Genomic DNA, 23,067 nt, shown 5'->3' on the forward strand with positions numbered 1-23,067 from the left:
TGGAACCAGGTCAGATGAACTTCTCCAGCCCCAGCAACCACATGGGAAAGGTTTATTGAGCAAAAATGAGTTAAACGCATCATACAAGTTGCCTTTCTCAGAGACTAAGCCTAGTCCTCTGAACACGGGGCTCCCTGGGTCCATTCTTGTAGAGCAAGGGACTGCAGCAGGAACCCCCCCCCCCCGCCCCAGTCCCCTCAGGTCCAGGAGATGTAAACAATTTTTGGCTCCACATGCAGAAGGTTCAGGACCCACCTTTACAATCACCCCTCCCCACAGAACATGGTCAAGCTTGTGATTCAAACTGCTCCTCAAAGCCTGTGAGCAGGCAGCCTATGGCTGCCCAATGCAGGGAGGCGGCAGTCAGGCCCATGAAGAGCGTGGACACGCTCTTCCATGCAACTGGGGCCCTGCTGGCTCACTGGCCATGGCCCATCCTTGAATCTCCATTTCCAACAGGGTGTTGGGAAGATTACATGAGATAATGTAGGAAGACTACTTAACACACAAGTAAGTGTCCAACTTGGAGATCCATGGACTTGGATGGGGGGAAAAAATCTTAATGTTCCTTCATCTCTTATAGAAATGCAACGTTTCCTTCATTTATGAATGTACCAGACTGCAGTAGTATTAGCAGACCCTGTTGGCAGTGACACTCATAGAAAACAAAGGTGTTTCCATATCACATGTATGGCAATTAGGGATATTTTGAAAAACAATTTATTCTCATCACTAAAGAATTATAGTAATCTTTATGCCTGCTGCTAGACCTTTTTATTTAACACAGTAACAAAAAATAATGTGTCACTATATGTGGAATCTGATTTAATACTTGTGTATCTATATTGTAATACCATTGGCTTCCTTTGAAATCCAATGTGTTTTGTATTATGCATTTAAAAACTCGGAATGAATAAGGTTTAGAGCCTTAACCAGAATACCAGGGGGACCCGTGGCACAGGAATGGTGGCTCAGAGTCACTCCATTGTTCCAGAGGGAGGCTGATGGGGCCATAGCATCCTTTGCAATGCCAGGTGAGCCTCTGCCAGAAGATGTGGGTGGCAGTGGGAGGGAGTGGCTGGGGCTGCTCAGGGCAATAATTAGCAGCAGCTCGGCAGACCTGCCCGTCCATGCAGGCTTGGCTCCCACCTACACAAGGGTTTTGGGAAGATGCTGGGCCGGTTTCTGGGCCCTGGTTAGACTTGATCAATTATTAACCTACAGCTCGAGGCAGCCCCTGCCACATGCTACAGGAGTCTGGGGTTCTTTCTACAAGCTGCTCAGCATCTCATCAGCCAAGCTCTGACCCACTAAGACAGTAGGACAGTGGTGGCTTCTGGGTGCAGATGATGGTGAAGGGAGCTGGTACAGCAGACTGGGCGGGGGCCTAGAGGCTGGAGTCCATGGGGTCTTGCTCTGGTCCTGTCACTTCCTTCTTATGTGATTCTGGGCAAGGCTCTGCCCTCGCTGGGTGCCTGATTCTTATCTGAGAACGGAGGGGTGCTCTCTGCTCCAGGATTCTAAAACTTCCCCAGGCAGGCTAAGTTGGAAGTTTGAGCCCTGAGGGAGCCAGTCTAATCTGCTCTGTTCTCTAGACCACAGTTCCTTTATCTTGTTAAGGCCCATTGTTACTGTTGTTCAGTCGCTAAGTTGGGTCTGACTCTGTGACCCTGTGGACTGTAGCACATCAGGTTCCTCTGTCCTCCACTATCTCTTGGAGTTTGCTCAAATTCATGAATCAGTGATGCTATCTAACCTATCTAACCCTGAACCATAAAAAAGGCTGAATGCCGAAGAACTGATGCTTCTGAATTGTGGTGCTGGAGAAGACTCTCTTGAGGGTTCCTTGGAATGCAAGGAGATCAAACCAGTCAATCCTAAAGGAAATCAGCTCTGAATAGTCATTGGAAAGACTGATGCTGAAGCTCCAATACTTTTAGGCCACCTGATTCAAAGAGCTGACTCACTGGAAAAGACCTGAGGCTGGGAAAGACTGAAGGCAAAAAGGGAAGAGGGCAGCAGAGGATGCGACAGCATCAGCAGCTCATGGACATGAATTTGAGCAAACTCCAGGAGATAGTGGTCCATATGCCTCTAAAAATCTGAGGACACCAATTGCCCTTCATCCAGAAAAATGTGAATATACTCTCACATGTAATTTTGTACCTAGTTTTAGGGGTTCATAGCCCCCCAAAGCCCACTCTTGGGCCTTAAGGTGAAGACAAGCCATTTCAGACTAGGCATGCTGATTTCGAGCTCACTGGTGAGCACTTCAGGCTTCTGTTTAATTTTTAACTCTGCCACTTAATGAGCTTCACCATCTCTGAATGTCACTGAGCCTCTATGAATCTCCATTTTCTCACCTATGAAGTGGAAAGTCAAGGAAAGTGCCTGGTCCACTGTGTGTGTGTGTGCACACATGCACGCGTGTGTGTGAATGTGCACACGCTCAGTCATGTCTGACTCTTTGCAACCCCTTGGACTGTAGCCCGAGAGTCTCCTCTGTCCTTGGGATTTTTCAGGAAAGAATATTGGAGTGGGTTGCTATTTCCTTCTCCAAGGGATCTTCCTGACCCAAGGACTGAGCTCACATCTACAGAAGGGGCTCAATAAGTAGCACCCCCATTTCACCCCTCTGCCCTGCCAAGGGAGGGAGGGGCAGCTGCTGCCCTGGAAACGTGGTCTCAGAGGCCCCCAAGCCTCCTGGGAGGATGGCTCAGCACTGACATGATAACTCCTGATAATCCCCATCGACCTGAACAACCCCGAAGAGTGGGCCACCCAGAGGGACACATTTAGGCACTGGAATGTACTCTGTGAGGCTCAGCAGCAGGTGTGTCTGCCCTGACATGTTGGGGAAGCCACTTATTACACTGCGGACACCTGACCCTGGGGAAGAGGCGAGAGTGCTGGGGGAGCAGGGCCTGGCTCAGACAGGGGCCCTTCCTCCTCCTGGACAACCCATGGTGCCCTGACCCTGGTCTGGATGGCAACCCAGGGGACAGGGGCACCAACCCGGACCTGCAGAAGCAGCAGCTCAAGCACTAACGAGGGCAGTGTCAAGAGAGGAAAGGAGACGCTTTGAGCGGGCTGCGGAAGCAGCTGGGGGCGGTGTTCAACAGAGGCTGGGTGAGGCTGGGGTGGGGGGAGCTTGGAGGGTATGTCCCAGTAGCAGCTCCCGTAGGTTGGGGACCACCTCCCACCGGCCCAGGCTCTGTGTGGCTTGTGTGGCAGCCTTTTCCTCATATCCAAAGTGAGTAAACTGATTTTTAAGGGGTTCAAGGAAACTGTGTAAAGTCACAGAGCTTATGTGTAGTCGAGTTGGGATTAATCCCAGGACCAGACCAACCTAAGACAATGCAACATACCTATAGGAAAATGTTTGTTGGGAGGCAGGGTGGCATGTGGGAACAGCACATGCTTTGTGGCGGGGGGGGGGGGGGGGGGGCGGGGGGGGTAGGGGGGGGCGGGGAGGGGTGTCTTGTAGACCTGGACTCAAATCTGTGTGACTTTGGACAAGTTACTCACCTTCTCTGAGGCTTCGATTTTCTATCTGTGAAATGGGAACCATGCCACCACTTCCCACTGAATCTCACTGAGTCTCCAAGCCTGCCTGGGGTACAGCACTTGATAGGGGACCAAAAAGGACCCCTCAGCTCTCTAATATCCCCGCCTGCCCTCACCCTCTGATCCCCAGCTTACCCAGCACGAGGAAAGACAGGACCCATTGTAGCACCGAGATGACTTGGAGTTGCTTCTCTACCTTGGACCTATTGAGCCAAGTGACAGAAAACAGGTCCTGGAGGGCGGAGAGGATGCTGGAGCCAGTGCCTGTGACAGACATAAGACAGATGTCAGCCTGTCCGCCCTTCCCCGCAGCTGCAGAGTACCCCACACCAGCCCACCTCCCCACAGACATCTTCCTAGTTATGAGAGGGGCACGGGCCAAAGAATCAGACTGATCTGGGCTTACATCCCGGCCCTGTCACACCACAGTTTTGTAATTCTGGGCTGCTTACATGCTGCACTTCCCTCTGCCCCAGTTTCTATATATACCCAATGGGAATGATGTCCCCCCCAACAAACAGTCATTTTGGAGACTGAATAGGGTATCCAAAGAGGTGACGGGGGAGGCATGCCATAGTTTCCAATTCTCATTCCTCACCTCTACCCCGGTCAAACCTCTATCTTTTCCTTTATCTGGATCTAGTACAAATATTTAACCTTTGCTATCTGGGTCTGTGAGGCCAGGGACAGAGGGCCAACATCCAGTTTGCAATGTTTTTTTTCCTCCAAGTGTACTTTGAGCACCCCCAATCCTTGACCCACCCCTACCCCCTTTATCTCCAGGACTAATACCCTCTCTGGGAGCTGAGCCCTCTTGCCCTACCCCAACACCATCAATACCACCTTCAGGGGAATTCACACTTTGAGCTTCACCTCAGTGCCCAAAGCCCAGGGCTCAGAGATGAACTGGGCAGGAACCTCTGCTTCCCTAGAGGACCCAGCGGCCACTGAGTTTTGGGCAGCCTGGGACACTGAGAGTTGCAATTATGTTTGCTACCAAACAAGGGCCAAGCCTATAAGTTCAGACAAGATGTACCCAGTTAATTGGTTCTATGGCTGTGCCCCCAGGGTGATGCCCTGGATTCCAGTGGCTAATGGACAGAGGGACGAGAAAGCCTGGTGACTACAGGAGAGGCAGCGCTCTGGAGGAGCATGGGCGAGGTTCCTGACACACCCTCTCTCCTTCTGGAAGCTGGGCCAGAGGACTGTGCCCCTTCAAACCCCACATGTGCTGAGTCCCAACTGCATGCTCTTCGCTCAACACATCTTCACTGACTGTGCTGGTCAAATTCCTTCATACGACCCACTCTGCAAGGCCCCTGACTGAGCCACAATCTTGTCCTGAGGGTCTCATGACCTTTCACCCTGGCCTACAGTAGAAGTGGGAGGGAGAAGGGTTTAGGGGTTTACACGCAAGCCTTTGAATTTCTTTAAAATCTGCAGAGCAACAGTGGGGTTTAGAAAGGGACATGGCACTCATCTGCTGAAAGTTAACAATCACTCTGACTTTTAGGAGGCACAGAGAACCAGCAGGACTCAAGGCAGACTCCTCAGTCCTGTTCCCCTCCCCTGGTCTCATGGAGCAGAGGGAGGGGGAAGCCAGGGGTATGGCAGAAGAGTAAGATCCCAGTGCAGACCCTGGTTCCACTTACTATGTAGGCATGACCTCAAGGGTGTACTGCCATATCCAAGACACGGCACATACTGGGTATTCAGGAGCAGCCATACCTGGGGTGGAGGTGGCGGTGTGTAAACTCACCAAAGCAAATGAAGAGGCTGGGCCACACAGGAACTCCAGAGGTCTGGCCATGACTCTTCTTCTGCCCTCAACATATAGACCCACCATCACAGCCCTTTACACCTCAACCCTTTCTCAGCACCCCATCCTGGAGCCTGAGAGCCCTCTGGGGTCCTCTGGTACAGCCCACCTAGACCTCTGGAGAGGCTGAGAAGAGGAGCAATGAGATGCCCAGGGCTACCCAGCCAGGGCTGGGACCTGGATTCAGGGCACAGCAGATGCCAAATACAAAGGGCTCTACCCATGGGACACAGCAAGTCCAAGGCTGGTCTGTGCTCAGAAGTGAGGAGAGGGTCCTGGATGAGTACAGGAGGGAGGGAAGTGAGGCCAAGCACAGGCCTGGATCCTCTGTCCAAGGGACCCCTAGCTGCTGGCTCTCCCTCCTAAGCTGTGTGGAATGAAGGCAAGCAGGGGTTATGGCAGGTGAGTCCTTGCCCTTGGTCTGGAGCAGGCAAGGCACCTTGGCTGCAGAGAGGATAGAATGTTCTCCAGCACCTCGCTACTCAGAGTCCACCTTGGGAGCTGTTTAGAAATGCAGGGCCCCAGCGTGGATTTACTGAACTGAGATCTGCTTAGTCCAAAGTCTCAGGTAGGGTAAGTTTGGGGTAGGGAGTGTGCAAGGAGGAGCTGGGGGCCTCCACTTTCTACTGGGCTGGAAAAAAAGGGGGATGGAAGAAAGAGCATCAGACATAATCTCATTTGACCACTTCCTACTGTGAACAGGACCGTGACGAGTGCTTGAGGAAAGGACTCACTGTCTAGCCTCTGCTGTTGGGTCAGGGCCAACCAACTGGCTGTACTCACGACACAGAGCTCTCCTGCTTTGGGGTGGGGTGCACACAGTAAGTCCATGTTGGTTACATATCCCCCACTGAAACAACTGAGAAATTCTTCCTTGTTTCCGAATCCAAATCCATCTGCTATTGCAGGTCTCTTGCAATTAGATAAAGTCAGGGTGCAGAAAATGCAAAACATTTTGCTCAGTGGATTATCCACACAGAAAAGAGGCCTGAAAGGTTCCCATAGCCCCAGAGCCAGGCTTGTTCCAGCCTCCTCAATCTATCCTCCCTGCCCCATCCCAACTACTGCCCACAGCCCACTCTGCAACCAAGTAGGAAATGCAAAGTCCACTGAGGACGGGCTGATGTTCCTTGGGTGGCACAGCGTGGGGCTGCCTGGGGAGCGGGGAGGCCGGGAGGCCACCCTGTGTCCCTCAGGCCCAAGATCACTCGGCTGCCTCTTGGCCAGACCATCCCGACCTGGTTGATCATAGAGCCCAGTCCCAGGAGCTGGCCTGTCCATGATGCTGAACCATAGGCCCAGTGGAAGCCCCTGTGGATCTAAGGAGTATCCAGTCATTGCTCCCTTGCCTAGAAAGCTGCTGCCTGCCTTGTCCACCTGATGACCCCCTGACAATGAAATAAAGCAGCTTGTCCTTCAAAACCCAAATAGGTAAGCCTTCAGAGAGGTGGGCTTTCCTTCTCTGGGATTACTGACTCTAAGGCCCACGCAAGTGTGGAACTGTCTGGAGCCATCTCACCAGCCCCCACCCATCTTGGAGAGAACCTGTCAGCAGATGAAGGTGGGAGAGGCCAGTAAAAGAGAGAAATAAGAGAGGAAGGCAGTCTTCCTTTTAGGTTCCCACAGCCCCTCACCTTGTACCAACTGCTGATTACAAGTCCACTCTCATCACATTAGAAGCTGCCCAAGGGCCTGAGTCTGATCCAGCCTGTGGCCTCTCAGAGTCTGGCCCAGAGTCAACACTCAGCAAGGTTTGCCGAGCAAAACGAAGAGCAGATCTCTGCTCTGGCTATTCCTCAGGCCCCCATCCTCCACCTTGGCTCTCTCTGCAGGGCTGGGTGACAGGCAGCTTCAGAGCCTCCAAAGTACTTCCTCAGGAACTCTGGTTTCTCACCAGCCCTGTGAGTTTGGCATCATCATTGCCATTTTGATGGTGAGAAAGACTTGAGGAAGTGATATAGCCAAGGTCACTTGACCAGAGGGTGGCAAAGTTGGATTCAATTCAAGCCTAACTTCTAAGCCAGCATTCTGCTCCTGTGCTGGTCTCCCCAAGTTCCTTCTCTCTTCTCCCCAAAAGAAAGTGGGGGAAGGCTGGGAGGGGACAGGAGAAAACACATGGCTTATTTTCCTCCAGAGGGGAAGGTGAGGGGCAGGCATCTTGTGCAGTAAATTAGGTGGTGGCAGGCCTGGGGGTTCTGGTCCCGGTTGCATCACTGACTCCTGTGTCCTCTTGGCCAAGTTGCTTCACCTCTCTGGGCTTTGGTTTCCCCATATATAAAATGGTGGTGGGGAGGATGACTTCTATGATCTCTTTGACTGCTTGGAACCCAGTGCCCACCCTCCTGAAGACACCACCTAGATGCTCACCATCTTGCAACAGCCCTGGTACAGTTGCTTGGCAGATGGGAAGCAAGGCTTCAGCCAGGCATCCCCAGGTCCAGCCCTCACCACTCAGCTGTCAGCATCTCTTCTGCCTCAGTGGTGGCTGCTGTGGATGCCAATGCTGCAATCAGATGCCACCACTGCCACTACCTTCACACCCAGCCCAACTGTCCCACAGTCTAGGTGGTGCTGGCAGGGAGCCTCAACATTTGGCCAAATCTCAGCTCCAACCTGCTCCCTTGCTACCCCTCCCCAGCCTCTGCCGGCACACTGCACTCTGCACGCTCTCTCAGCACCAATCCATTGAAGCCAGTATCTGCTTCCTTGGCCATCCTCCTCAGGCAGCATCTCTTAAGTTCCAAGGTGGGTACTTGATTCATTCATGTGCTCAGAGCCCAGTCAGACTGATGAGAGAACGAGCTCATAGAGGTTGACTGCATGAATGAACAAACCTGTAAGTCCCAGAGGCAGCTGAAGGCCAGGATACTCAAGTTGCACCTGAGTTGCCAGACAGGAAGGCCTCCAGGCTTATCACTGAGGACCCCAGAGATGGAGTAATGGGTGGTGGAGTGAGCCTTTCTTTCCTTCTCTGAGCCTGAGTCCCCCCCTCACCTCGCCATAAGAACAGAACCCATTTCCTACAGATGTCTTTTTTTCATGAAGGAAGATGAGACGGCAATAGAGTAACTTGACTTGTTCTATGAAGAGAAGTTTTCAGTAACCAATCCAAATAGTGCTCCAGGGCACCACTGATTTCACCATTTATTTTACACAGCTCCTTTGTCCCTGGATTTGGGAGGGCAGAGGGAGTGCAGCTGTGAGAGAGAAGCCCAGAGAAGCTTTCTTACCTCCAGAGAAAAGCCCCCTGTCCCCATGTCTATATGGGGCTTCCCTGTCCCACAGCATTCTCTGGGAAGGTAGACAGGCAGGGAGGGGCAGCCTCATTTCACAGAGATGGAAACTGAGGCAAAGTGAGGCCAAAAGATGTTAAACCACTTGTTTTGAGGTCATGGTCTAGAGGAGTGAGGCAGGACTCAAGGCAGGTGTCCTAGCTTTGAGTCCCTCACCATTTCCATGATGCCAAGCTCCTGAGGGCTGGTCCTCACTACACCAGCCAGTCCACATCCCGATCTCAGGAATACACTCCGGGGAAGGGAGGGCTGCCTCTCTGCCTCAACCATGTCCCAAGTTTCATGGGGCCATTCTCCTGTAGATTGGCTATGCAAGGAATGTGAACCCCCACCCACATGCTCCCACAGATTGAGAAGCTGCTACAAGAGCTAAGCTGCAGCTACCCACAGCAGTAGAGCCAAACACCTCTGGTCGCTGGCCCAGGCCGGGTGTGGAACGCTTCTTTGCCCAACATCTGATAGCAAATTGACCAGGCCGCACCCAGGACTGACGAAACCAGGGTTTCCTCTCATACTGGCCTGAGAGGGCAGGGTCTGAGCCCTAGTCCCCATAATCTGAGAAAGGGCGTTGGGCCAGCCCTGCCCTTGCATGGCTCTGTGACCAGGGGCAAGTCACTTTGCTTCTCTCAGCTTTAGTTTATCTCTAAAGTGAGGATAAGGGGACTTCCCTGGAGGTCCAGTGGCTAAGAATCTGCCTTCCAATGCAAGGGCATAGGTCGGAGAACTGAGATTCTACCTGCCACAGGGCAACTAAGCCTGCATGCCACAATTAGAGAAAGTTCACACGCCACAGTGAACACCCAGGGCAGCCAAACAAAGCAAAATACATAAAGTGAGGATAAGAATACCTCTCAGGGTGGTTGGGAAGATTAAAAAAAAATGCATATAAGGTCCATTTGGCACCTGTTGTGTGACTGACACCTGTTGGGTGATTAGCTCTCTTCATGGCATCTACCACTGACCAGAGTGAGAGGGGATTGATGAGCAACCACAATGTTTCAAGACGTGTGTGACCACGAGGTTGTGTGTTAAGAGGAGAGGGAACAGAGTGGGGGCAGCAGCAGGGAAGGCTCCAACAAGGTGGCGAGGCCTCAGCAGGGCCCAGAAGACAAGATCTGGGAGGCAAAAAGGAGCAAAGTGGGCACTGGGGTGGGGGCACTGAGAACAGAGACTCAGAGGGAGTTACAGAGAGGCAGGCCAGAGGCCAGAATGTTCAACGACCCAGGAACCGGGGTTCACATTAACCCAAAACAGACAATGAGGACAGGGCTCAAGTGGCCAAAAGTGGCTTCCTGGAGGAGGTGGGTGGGGAGGGACGAGCACGGAGCATGTATGAGGTGCCCACTACTGTTATCAGCTCCTGGGGAAATAGCAGAGAATACAGCAGGTCGAGTCTCACTTGTTAGGGGGGCTGAGATTCTGCTGAGGGAGAGACAAAGCACCCTCACATAAATGTAGGATGTAATGTCGGGCAGTGATGAGAGCTATGAGGAAACAAAATTTGGGGCAATAAGCTAGAGGGAGAGACAAGACAATCCTCAGCCCCGAGGAGAGGGAGCCCTGAGCAAGGCTGACTTCCCTCCACATGGAGGTGGACATTCCCAGGTCAGGCCTCTGGGTGGCCCACACTGCCTCCCCTACTCTCCTTTGCTACTGGCATCCTGGGAAGGGGCTCACCAGCCTAGAGAAACTAAGGAAGACAGGAGGATGGCCGTCCGGAGAACCTGGCCTCCAACTTGCAGGAGTGTAGCCTTGGTGATTCACTTCCTATGCAAGCCTCAGTTTCCTCATCTGTACAGCGGGGCTAATATCCACCTCGCTAGATTCTTGTGAGAATTAAACAATAGACAGAAGCGTCATAAAAGTCAAGACCTATGTGAATGCGGGATAATTACCAAGTAAGCCTAGGTTTCCTCGCCTGACAAATGGGTATAATAACCCCTGTCCTGTCTTGGAGCAGAGGCGCTGGCGTCAGTACACTTAGGATTCAAACCCTGGCTCTATCATTTATGGTGAGACCCTGAAAGTTATTTCCCCATATAAGACTCAGCATCATCCTTTGCTGGGATGTAGCAGTTGTTGGGAGGAATCCAAACAACCTACGGAAAAGGGACAAACAGCATGTGGCATGTCTGTTAGAGAGCTAGAAAGGTGCCAGAGAGGTTGCAGAGATGTGGACAGCTGCTAGGGGCTACTGAGTTGGGACATCATCCTGCTCACACTCCCCAGCTTCAAGCATGCCACATGCGGGCCCAGCCAAACCGAAGTTCTGTCCTGGTCCAGCAGCCTCCAAGTGGACAGTAAGGAAGTTGCCCCAAGCTTCTGCAAAGGGCTGGGCACGAGTCAGCATCAAGGCTGAGAGATGGACATTCTGACTCCCGGGAGACCCCTTGAGGTCCAGGAAGCCAGGCCAAGTGCCATAAAAATGCCACATCTTCAAGGCCAGGGGCAAAAGTGCAAGATTCCAGAGGGAGGAGGAGAGAAGGGTGGAGACTGAACATTAACATTCATTCAGCAAGTACTTTCCAAGTAGCCTTTACAGGCCAGGCTAGGTGCTGCCCTAGGACAGGAACTGCCAGACCCTGCCTCTCCTCTGCTTCTTGGGCTTCTGTGGGGGGCAGAGCTCTGCCCTGGGGCTGCCCACCTCAGCTATGGCTGGGGGAGATAGGGCTGTGAACAATCAGGCATAGAGGGTAGGTCATGGCTGAGGAGCCCACGAGAGGTACCCAACTGGCCTGCAGGGTGCCCTCAGGGATACATCCAGTGAGAGGTAGAGGATGAGTAAGTTTGCCTGGCTGACAGAAGGGAGGCACAGGGCCGGGAACCCAGGTCCTGGAGTCCAGCAGACAGCACTAGCAAAGGACTGGAAGGGAGAACGTGCACAAGATTAAGGACTTCACTACAAGTAGTTCAAGCAGGCCATGTGAATGGGTGAGGCCAGTGCAGGGGGAGCCATGGAGGGCTGGAGATGCCAGGCCGAGGAGTCCCAAGAACACAGATGACTGACCAGGCTCCACCCTGACAGCAGGGGACACTGCTGTCCACTCCTCCCATGCCCTCCACCAACTTCAGTCGGTGTAAGGGCTCTGAGGCAACGCACCAGCGGTCCACCTGATCCCAATATGCTGGTGATTTCTTCTCTGGAAAGACTAATAATCTCCCCTTTAAGGGTAAGGTGTTTAATCAGGTAACCTTAAAGAAAATTAAGAGTCCTTAAATCAGAGCCCACTGGGACATCTGACCCAAATGGGAAGCCAACACACACTGCTGTGGTGGGTATGCCGGCTGGGAAGCTCCTGGCTGGCCCATCAGGACCTGCACGGACTCAGTGGATTCCTCAGTTGGTCCTCAGGGCCCCCCACAGAGCATCGTGGCAGGAAGCCAGGCAGCCTAAGTATCCACAGATACACAGGGACTTTGGGCCTCCTCCTCTTCTCCTCTCTTGTTTCCCAATGGCATTAATTAGGGGGGTTTGGGTTAGATTAGTTGAAATCTGAGGTCTTGACAACTTAGACTGACTAATGAATTTTTATCCACAGAAGATCCCCCTAAAGAGACTACAAGCCCTTCCATGGGCTGCTCCAGAGGCATGGATTTGCAAGTATTGGTTTTCATGCAGTAGGGTAGGGTCCTCGGAAATGAGGTCAAGGAAGTGGGGCTCTTAGAACGCCATGTTCCTGAGACTTTGAAACTGCAACTAGGACCCTGAAGGTGACTGCTGAGGACCCCAAAGCTCTGCTTTCATTACCCCCATCTTCTGACACATTAAAAGAATAGCTACTGAAGTGGGAGTGGTTGCCATGGCAACCCCACTTGCTTGCGGGTATGTCACCACCAAGGAGTCCTCAAAATAGGCCCTTATCACGGTACATGAGCAAGTGTGGGGAGCTAGGTTTTCTCGGGCATGTACCTGGGCCCCAAGCAGGACAGGAGCCCATTTTCACAAGCACAAGTTGAGGACATGAATGAGAAGGAGGCTGGCCCCTGGATCCCACAGCAGTCCGGGGCATGATCAGAATCACATTTCTGCAGCAGAGCTGGAATGAACCCAGGTGGGCTGCCTTATGCAGCCCTCCTTACTGTACAGATGAGGCTAAGGCCCTAAAAGGGAGGGTCATGCCCAAGGTCACATAGGAAGCAGATGCAGAGTGAGCCTTTTGGCCTCTAGATCTGCTCTAATAGTAAAATGAATTCACATTCCTTGCTTCTGTCAATTTGTCCAAAGGGTGTGTGGCTTCAGCTTCCTTGAGTCTGTACCATAACCTGGGCAGATATCGTCATCATGCATTTGCTCATTTTACAGATGAGGAGACTGAGACTCCTAGCCCCAACCCCTCGAAACTGCCAGCAGCAGCTCCACACCCAGGAGGTTCCAGAAGTGGTACAGGCCAAGAAACTGCCTGCAACCAGGCTCCTTTCCCAGCTCTCAAATCTCCACCAACAACCCCTGTAAAGGGCATAGGCAAGCCAGTCCCTGCCTGGATACAGCATTTTCTGTCTCCCTCATCTCTCAGCACACTGGGACCTGAACTCAGGTTAGTAGCCCAGAGCTCCTGCCGTCAGACTTTCCCTCCCACCCAAATCGCATGCCTCTATGCTGGTCCCTGTACCTGAAGGTTCCTGATGGCCTCAGTAACGCCGGTTCATCTTTCAGTATCCGGATTGACTGTCACCCCTTCCAGGAAGCCTTCCCTGACGCCAGGATGATTTAGCTGCCAAACCCTCACACCCTCACTTCCAGGCCTCCTCAGTTCCCCATGCTTCCTCCCCCGTCACTGTGTGGATCACTGTGCATTGTCATCCCCCTAGTCTCATTTCCTCAAAGGCAGGGACTGGGGATTGACACGTGTGTGGCAGAGTCTGACACACACAGGTGATCCACCAATAAACTGAAGCCGAGTCCCCACTGTAAGAAGCCTTCCTGGATGCCCCAAAGCAGTCTGCCACACATCACAGTGTTGGCGACTGTTGCATGTGTCACAAAAAATGAGTGACAAGGACTAACAGGCGAGTCACAAGTTAGTTTACAAAGCACTTTCCATCTGTGTTAACTTAAACCCTTGCATCCTTGACAGTCTGAGAGTTTCTGATCCTATTTTCCACTGAGTGGGAATGAGATCTTCAGAGGAGAAGAGACACACCCAGCCAGGTCCTTGAGGGGATCCAGGGCTGAAATCCTCAGTCTCTGGCTCCCAAGCCCTGGAAGCAACGAGGGGGATAGTGGTGAGCATCCCCTGCCCCCGGCAATCAGCCCTGGAGCCAGCTCCTCGAGACCACAGAGCCTCCAGAACAGGGAATAGCTGCAGGCCCAGCACTTAGCACAGGTGGGCACAGAGGAGGCCTGAGGAAGCACTGAGGACTCACACTGAAGTGAAAAAGCAGGGCTTCTTGCCAAGAGGAAGGAGCAGAGCTCGGGAGGGCTGAAGTCCCATTAATGATTCATTCATTCAACAAATATTTACTGAGCACCTACTACACTCCAGGCACTGTGCTCAATGCTGGGACAAACACTGAGGAAGATAGACAGAGTTCCTGTTCCCAAGGGGCTGACATTCTTCTGGGGCAGACCATCACCTAAACAGAAAAGTACATCTGAGAATTTAGCTGATGAGAAGGGCTATACAAAATACAACAGGACAGGAAAGTTCTCCAGATGGTATGGTCAGAAAAGGCCTCCGAGAGGAGACTGAATAGTTGAAAGACAATCATGCAGTGGCCTGGGCAGAAGACAGCCAGTGCAAAGGTCCTGAGGTAGGACTGAACTGATGGGACTCCTGGGGGAACAGGAAGACCCCAGCTGGTTCTGGAGCAGGACATGGAAGCAGAGGAGTGAGGGCTGCTCACGGGGGGTTCCATAGCCACAAGGAGGAGTTTGGAAGGTTTGGAATACAACGGAGGGCAACTGGCTGTTCCCCTGGCCTGAGTTCCAGGGTTCACGGTGCATCTACTCATCAAGGCAAGTTGGGACATCTTCTTGAAAACGCACGAGAAGGGGTGATCTGCCAGCCCCATCATGGTTCCGGAAAAACCTTCACTCAATCAGGAAATGAGCACCTGCAGTGGTCAGGGCCCTGCACTCGGCCTTTCACGGCTTCACCACACTTCTCTCTTAGTTTAAGGCAGCCAGTGACTGGGAGATGGATCTGGGTTCTAACCCTGGCTTTGATAATCCTGGTCTAGTCTCTTCTCTGCGGGGACCTCAGTGTTCCATCTGTAATGTGAGAGCTGCCCCTGACCCAGCACTGCCAGGGAGCTGTGATTTTTTTTTTTTTTTTTTTTTTTTGAGAGCTGTGATTTTATGAGTCAAGTACCTGCTGCAGAACTCAGGGATGGGAGGATGGGGGTGGAGCAGGATTTCCACACTGGCCACTGAGTCACCGAGTCTGCTAATAAAATACTACTCTTGGCCCTTCTTTCCCAGCCCAGAAGAGCCCTCAGTAGCACAGATAACCCCAACGTGGCATTTGTGCATTTGGGGAAGTGGTGTAGGGGAGCGGGGAAAGCTATATAGAATTGGGGGAAGGGGAATATGAAAATCAGGTTCTCATTCTATGATTTATAACTGAGTTAGGTGTCAACCCTCCAACAATCCAGCCTCTTAGTTTCACCTCCTACTAAGCTCCTGCTTGTACACTCCCAGTGATGGGGAGCTCCACTCCACCCACACCAAACCTGTTGCAGTGGCTGTCAGAAAGCATTCCTCCATTATATCAAATCTGCATCCCCCCGCCTCCCAAAATTCCAGCCCTGTTCCTGGCCTTGCTTTTGGGGGGGGTCACGCAGAACAAATCAGTTCAGAATTTTACTGAAGCTGCCACCGTTTCATGCTGGGTCCTGTGGTGAACCCTGGGTATTCAGGCAGGTATCAGAGGGCTCTGACCGGAAGGGCCTTAAAAACCAGGGGGAAAGGCAAGGATGCAAATATGAATAACTCTGCATCTTCTACCACTGGCACAGGTAAATCCTTCAGATATTAGAAAATACCAACAGAGACTCCTGTCTCCCCCACAAACTCCCAGCACACACACAGCGCACACCCACCTGCCCCCACAGCTGGCGTTTTTTTTTTGCCCAGGAAACCAGACACCAAGGTATCTATTTCAATCTCACCCATCACAGGTCTTCCCTTCACAGAAGCCATGGTCTCCCCTTAAATATCACCACTGACAGAGTGTTCATCACCTCCCAACAATGAGACTTTATTGGTAAAAACCAGGCCACTGGGGAGTGTCTTCAAAGACCAAGGATGTAGAAAGCAGGTCTAATGGAGATGCCAGATAACACAAGATTTGCTTCAGCAAATCTCCTCCCTTCCCCACCCAGTCTTTCACCAAAGAGAATCCCAGACAGCTAAAGTGATTGGTTTGCATTTCATGCCAACTCTTGCTACATTCCATGATGGAATTGTTTGTAGCCAGTTTTTTTTTTTAATGTTTTCAAGACCTGATTAAAACATGGAGACATGCTCCTGAAAGGATAGTAAGTGACTTGGTCAAAATCACTCACTGGAAGTCCTCCTGAATAAAAAATTCTAGGTAAAAAATGAGGAAGTCAGGGTCACCTGCTCCTGGAAGATACAACTCACCTCTGCCAATAGCAGAGATGAGGGAAGGGTATCTCCAGGAAGGACCACCCCCAGAGAGAACATCCCTATCTCACTGCCTGGAGACAAAAGTACTTTTAAAAGCATGAACATGGGTAGGGCCCTTCCTTTCCCATTACAGGTATTAAATGGCACAGTGAGTGGACAAGCACTTTTAAGTGAGAGCAGAGATTGTCAGAGGCTATCGGGCCGGGTGCATGAGATAGCTCAGGCTGCATGTCCCCAAGATGGCAATAGCAGCTAGGTACCTCTCCAAGGGCAGTGAGTGGCACTCAGACCAAGAGGGGCAGATAACCACACCAACAGCCACACAGGGAAAAAGGCCAATGCCTAGGACACAGTTAAACTGTGGTACAGCTCAGGGTGGTTACCCAGCAGCCACTAGAATATTGTAAGTGATTTGGAGTAACAGAAGGAAATACTCACGATTTAACATCAAGAGGGAGAAAACAGGATTTAGAACTATATCCACATCATGCCCCCAATCTTACCTAAATGATATGTACAAATAAAATTATAATGAAATATTCTGAAATGCTATTAGGAAGCTATCTTTGGATAGTCAATTAACCAGGAACTTTTCATTTTCTTCCTGTTTTTCCATATTTTTCGAAATCCAATAATTCGTATGTTTTACTTTTATAATGAAGGGGTTGGATAGGCTATTATTAGTTACTAAAGAAAAATCCTAAGTAGGAGAGGTTCAGCAAGCTGAATAAAGACTTTAGGTGGAGGGAGGGAGGGAGGATTTAAGCAAGACAGACCAGGGCAGCTGTGAGGATGTCCCAGGGTCTCCTGGGTTTGTACTTAATCCACTGGCCAAGGCCCTGTTAGGGAAACCTTGGGCAGGTCATGTGTCCTCCCACCTCAGTTTCTCCAAGTATAGGTGAGAGGTGCGGGACATGGAAGGGATGCTCTTCCTTGTGCGGGAAAAGCTGTGGGATTTGATCTCAACTCTGCCCCTGATTTCAGAGAGGACTTCAATTCTTCCTGGTGGAACAGCAGCACAGATCACACTGAAGGGCACCCAGAGTCCTCTTGTCCTATCTTCTAACCATTCCAGGCTCACAGTCGCCGTTGAGCGGGCTCCCAAGCCTGGGTTGGGCAGGGGGCAGAGGACAGTGTGGGCACACCAGTCCCAGCCAGGCATGTTCCCGGTCTGGATGGGCTGCCCCATCCAGTGCCTCACAGCTTGATCCACCAGGTTAGGAGGGATGGAGGGAACTGCCAGGGGGCTGGAAAGGAGTTCTCAGGTAACATCCTATCTCACAGGCTGGAAGAAAAGAAGTAATGTAACAGAGGTCCCCAAAATTGATGAGTGCTAAGGTGGAGAATGTGCCCACATGACTACCATGCTAGGTGGCCTGGATCAGACCATTATTCTAAACTCATTCCAGACCCAGATGAGCAGGGGGGAATGGAGGTGGTGGTCGGGGAGGGGGCCGCAAGCCTTCCCAAAAGAAAAGAAAGAGGTTGGGACCTCAGCCCCCAGAGTGGCCTGCCCTCCAGCAACAAACTCCCATTATACCAACACACTCCTGCCTATCTTGGAGCCCTTCATCACCTCCTTTCCTGAAAGCCCTCTCGCAGCTGCATGGCCCCAGGAGGAAGACGGCAAAGCCCTGCAGACCCTGGGCTGTGACAGTTCATCTCCCAGACCCTTAGTCCCGCTCCCAGAGGCCTCAGGGGGCAGCACGGCTCCTTAGTCAAGGCCCTCGCTCCGGGCAGCCAGGCCCGATGCTCACCTCGCAGGACCCCGGAGTAGGCGGCTATGAGGGTCTTCATGACGAAGCCAGTACAGGTCGGGGCCCCGCGGGAAGCCTCCTGACCCCGCGCCCCTGGCCCATGCCCCGGCCGCCGGGGCCAGGGCTTCGCGCCGAGCAGGGGAGCGCGGGGATCGCTACGAACGGGGTTGCGGAGGGGCGGGCCGCCAGACGGGCCGGAGCACCAGCGAAAAGCGGAGCCTTGGCCACGGCCACGGCCACTGAGCCCGCGGCTCCGAGCGCCGCACTTTGTAACCTCATAAGGGGGCGGGGCCGACGCGGCAGGGGCGGGGCCGTCCGTTCCAACCACTGCAGCCGCAGCTCCGTGGGGGTGGCGGAGCGCCCGGCTCGGCCGGGCGTGGGAGGGCTGTAGCGGGTCACCTCGATCCTCACGGCTGCACCGCCCGCGGCCCGGGGTCCTCCTGGCGAGGGGCTGCCTGGTTATTCCTGCTGCTCCCTGTGCCCGCCCCTAGCCGCTCCCCCGCGGCGTTGGTGCAGCCCGGCAGCAGGAAGGTGGGCCGGGAGGCCCGGCACGTGCGGGCCTGGCTGGGGCAGGCGGGGGTTTGTGTTTTCCGTTCCGCAGGGCTTCGCTTTGGCTACAGATGCTATGGTTCCGCCTCTGATTGGTGGTTGGGTCGGAGTTAGGTAGGACCGGGCTCCTAAACCTCTTAAATTGCCTCTACCTTTCCGTCTAAACCTCTATACTGTATACTGCTGCGTGCTGGGGACCCAAACCAGTCAATCCTGGCCCTGCCCTGGACGGTGCTCTCGTTGGTAAGAGGCGATCACAAACAGAAGCCGGCAGTACTGCTAGGCCAGGAGAGAAATCTCTGGCTGTAGATCCAGAGAGAGGTCCTTTCCTTGGGATGGGGGCTGGGGACTGGAGGCTGGGTGCACGTCCCAGAGAGATTATTGCACAACAGAGATGGAATCAGATAGACCCGGAGCCAGTTCTGGCCCTCCCTTTCTTGAACCTCAGTTTCCACATCTGTACAATAGGAAGAATAACACTTATTTTGTGAGGTGCTTTGAGAACTAAATGAGGTAAAATTTTAAAAGGTAAAAAATAGACGAGTATAGATAGTACAAGGCACATAGAAAGTTTTCCAAAATTATTTTTGTTGTCCTTTGATGAGTAGTTTTGTAGATGGAGGGTGTGAGGGTAAGGCCTAAACTCTTAGAAAAGGCAGCATGTTTGGGGCAGGGTTAGGGTACCTGGAGTGGCTGGAGCTCAGACAGCTATGGGAAATGATACTGGGGCTAGATCTTAGGATGGTTCTTGACTGCCACCTTGGGACATCAGGGTGGGGATAGCTTTGAGTGGGGAAATGCAAGTGGTTGCATGTTTTTAAGAGTCCTCCAGCCATAGTGTGGGGAGAGACTGGAGGCCAGGAGGGCAGTGAGGAAGCTGCAGGAGGGACCTGGGTGAGAGAGAACCATTCCTGAGCTCGGATGGTGGTGGAAGGATGGAGGGAAGGCCTGGTCTGGAGAGAAGTGCAGAAGGAGGGGAGATCGACTGGAATGTGGTGGAATGACTTACTGTATGTGGATGGTAAGAGCAGGTGTGAGGGCAACAAGCCTGTCAATGAAAAGACAGATTCCTTGGGGTCAGCTTGAAGAAGCTAGGTGTGGGCTCACGGCATAAGATGAGAGGGAGTCTCTGCTGCTAAGGTCTTTACCATCTCTTGTCAGAAGTCACAGTGCTAGCACAGCATGCAACAAATGCCTCTGATGGGACCTAGAAACCCTGCCATTTGTTCAGCCTATTCAAGGTTACAGGAGTAAACCCTGAGAAAAAAGTCATGGAACCCTAAGGCTTGAGTTGGCTAAGAATAGAAGGAAAAGCATCCCAGGTAGAGCAAGCAGGTGGTGAGGCTCTGATGCTGAGAAGAGCTTGGTGCCTTTTGGGGAGATGAGGGAATGCTAACAGCTTTCAGGTTTGTGGGAGACATAGGGGTCAGCAATGGCTGGGATGTTGGATCAGATGTGATGGATTTCTGGGGAAACAGCAGTGCAGCGAGGTGGATGCTGAAGGTGCTATGAATCCTTCAATCCTCTCCCCAGTGGTGTTTTGGGTCCCCTTGGAGGCAAGGCTCCTACTGGCCTGGAGGAACCCCAAGTCAGTGTGTGTGGCTTGTGCGTGCTCCAGAAAAGTCTCCTGTGGAGGAGGCGTTGGGCTGGAACACATGGCCCTTCCAGCTCCCTCATAGTATGGTCTGAGGTGCAGAGCATGGGCTGGGAGGAAGGAGGCCTGCAATGCTGGCCTTTCTTGTCCCACCAACTGGCAGCAATTCCTTGGGCAAGTGACCTTGTCAGCCCTGATAGTTTCTACATCCTGAAATGAAGGTGGCGTTTCTTAGCTGACTGACTGCCCTTGAGTATTTGGGGATCAAATGAAATCACAGTATGTAAAATGGTGTCACCACTATGTTATGAAAGTAAGCTTACTGAAATGGCAAGACTTTGGATCAAGATGAAAGCTCCTTCAGATCCCAAGTTCATCTGCTTCAGCACATTTTTTCCTATGCACTTTCCTGGGCCTGGCTTTCACTGGGACACAGAAGGTAATCAGACACAGTCCTTGCCTTCGAGGAGCCCTAGCCCATAGATATGTCCCAAAACCAATGGTTGCAGCAAGACGGCCAGGCTGTGGTGCAGGGACAGGTGGGAGGCTGTGCCATGTTCAGTCCTTTCTCCTGCCCTGTCACCATCTCCTTGAGCCAGGAGCTTTCCCAGGGTCGTCAGGAGTATCGTCACTCTGTGCCCAGTGCAGGCCTGGCTCAGGTTTGTGGCTCAGTCAGCAGTGGACTGACCAGGGAGTGAGTACAACAGAGTCAAAGACGAAGTGCTATGAGTGGGGTGGGGATTGTGTCAAAGGAGGGAATGATAATTAAGAAGGTTGAGAGATGACATTGATGCTGGACCTGAGTTGAGGAGGACAATTCTGCCTAGCAGAGAGGAAGGAGAAGGTCTTCAGGCAGAGGCCTGGAGGTGGGAATCATGAGCATCCTGATTGGCTGGAGGAAGGATGCTGGAAAGGGGATGCAGGCAGGGAGGAGTAGGAGATAAGGCTGGAGAGATTGACTGGACTAGATTTGAGGGGTCTTATAATCCCACCTGGACATCCTTGGGACCAGATCAAAGGAGGGCTATGAGCAGAGCCACCTGGATTAGATTGGAAGGTTAGGAAGATCAGGTAGGTGGGTGGTGTGGGGGCTTGAGATGAGGCAATAAAACCAGGTCCAGTTTGGGCCCTTCGCATACATGGGAATGTTCACCAAAGGATGTTAAGGCAAGTCTGAGGGCTGAGAGGGGCAGTCGCTTCCTTCTGGGTCATCTCATAGAGTGACAACTCCTTCCCAATGACCCCCAACTGCCATGCCCAAGGCATCTGCATAAGCAGCTTGGTCCACTTTGACTTGGATAGAAAACCAGACCCAGCATTAGAGTAGCCAGAGAGGATGTTTCTTGGCAGCTTTCTGTGTCCTGGGACTAATCTTTGCTCCACCAGGTGAGTATGGGGGCCTCGTACCAGGCACTGACTTCCCCCGTCCCCTCCCCACACATCCTAGCCTCCCTCCAGTCCTGTCTTCATGGCCTTCGCTGCTTCTCCTGCCAATGTGTGGGCAGGGTGGCTCCAGGACTGGGGTCACCTTTCCTTCACCATTTCCCATCCCAGTGATTTTCCCTTGGCACTTTGGCCAAACCCCAGATGGAGAGGTCAAATCAAGCCACAGATCCCAGTTTGACTAGGGTTGTTGTTGTTCTTCAGTCACTAAGTCATGTCCAACTCTTTGCACTGCAGCATGCCAGGCTCCTCTGTTCTCCACTATCTCCCCCAGAATTTGTGCAGATTCATGTCCATTGAGTCAGTGATACTATTGAACCATGTGACCAAGGTGGGCTTCCCCAAAGGTAGTACATCCCACCACCCTCTTCAGTCACCAAGGCTGTGCTGCCATTAGAAATTATGGATGCAGCTTTATGGTTTGTGAGGGGATGGATATGGGCACCTCTGAGACTTGTAGCGGTGATGGCAGCCTCAGCCCCTCCATTGCACAGAGGAGGTGAGTGGCTGGTCTGTAAGGCAGAGGGGACACCTGTCTTAAGAGAGGCACAGGGCGAAAGGCAGAAACAAATGCTTATAAGCGCTCTGCTCCAGGCAGGCCCTAGCCTGTGGGAGCTCACCCAGTCCATGTGAGGAGCATCCCTGCCGGGGGTGATTATCACCCCACTTTGTGAATGAGGTGCAGGGAGGTAACGGGGCTTGTCCAGGATGAGACAGAGAGTAAATAGCAAAGCTGGGATTCACATCCAAGACTTCCTGATCCGCAAGCCCACGTGCTTTCTCGGCTTCACAAGGCTCGGGTGGGATGGGGGAGGTGGTGAGGAACTACCCCTAACCCTGGAACTGTTTGATGAAAGGAAATTCCCAAACTTTTCCTCCTTAAAGCTCTCATAGCCCTGTGAGGTTGACCCCATTTTACAGTTGGGAAAACTCAGACTCAGAGACTCCAAGAGTATACCAATGTCAGAGCTGGGGCTGGGATTTGTGCCAGTTCTCATAGCCCAAGGCTAGTGCTTGTCTGGGTCAAACTCATTTCCAGTGCTGGGCTCACTTGGAAGGTTGAAGGACAGAGGTGATGGCAAGGGGAGGGGGCCTGGCATGGCCCTGTGGTCTGTGCCACATGCCAACCTCCTCCTCCTTCCCCATCCAGGAATTTTCCAGGCAAGACTGCTTTGGGGCGTGGAGCTCCTTCCCTCCTGGGACTCTCTCCTTCCCCTTCTAAACCCCTATCATGCCCCGTTTGTGTGATTTTCACCACATGCTGCTTGGTCTTCAGGGGCCAGATGGTGTACAGTCTCTGGTACCAGGCTAAGGAGTCTGCACTTTGTCCTCAGAGAAATGGGGAGCCATAAAGTGTTTTAGCAGGGATGACATATGGTCAGTTTGGGCTTTAGAAGGATCAGTGTTTGGGTAAGAACACCCACTGTGTAACCCCCATGGTACCCTTCCTGATT

At 52.4% G+C, this 23,067-nt stretch overlaps 1 protein-coding gene across 1 annotated transcript in view; it reads right to left on the reverse strand.

The window, feature by feature from the left end:
* DGAT2 (diacylglycerol O-acyltransferase 2) overlaps nucleotides 1–18,277 on the reverse strand; it is a 32,155-nt gene extending 13,878 nt beyond the window's left edge. The window contains exons 1-2 of the mRNA XM_065944245.1: nucleotides 18,028–18,277; nucleotides 3,703–3,831 (exon numbers count right to left, since the gene is read on the reverse strand). Coding sequence (XP_065800317.1) covers nucleotides 3,703–3,831; nucleotides 18,028–18,067 — 169 coding nt within the window. The 5' untranslated portion in view covers nucleotides 18,068–18,277. The remainder of the gene's footprint in view (nucleotides 1–3,702; nucleotides 3,832–18,027) is intronic.
* Between the last annotated feature and the right edge of the window lie 4,790 nt (nucleotides 18,278–23,067).

This window comes from Muntiacus reevesi, chromosome 9 (genome assembly GCF_963930625.1).
Source record: "Muntiacus reevesi chromosome 9, mMunRee1.1, whole genome shotgun sequence".
Taxonomy (NCBI): Eukaryota; Metazoa; Chordata; class Mammalia; order Artiodactyla; family Cervidae; genus Muntiacus; species Muntiacus reevesi.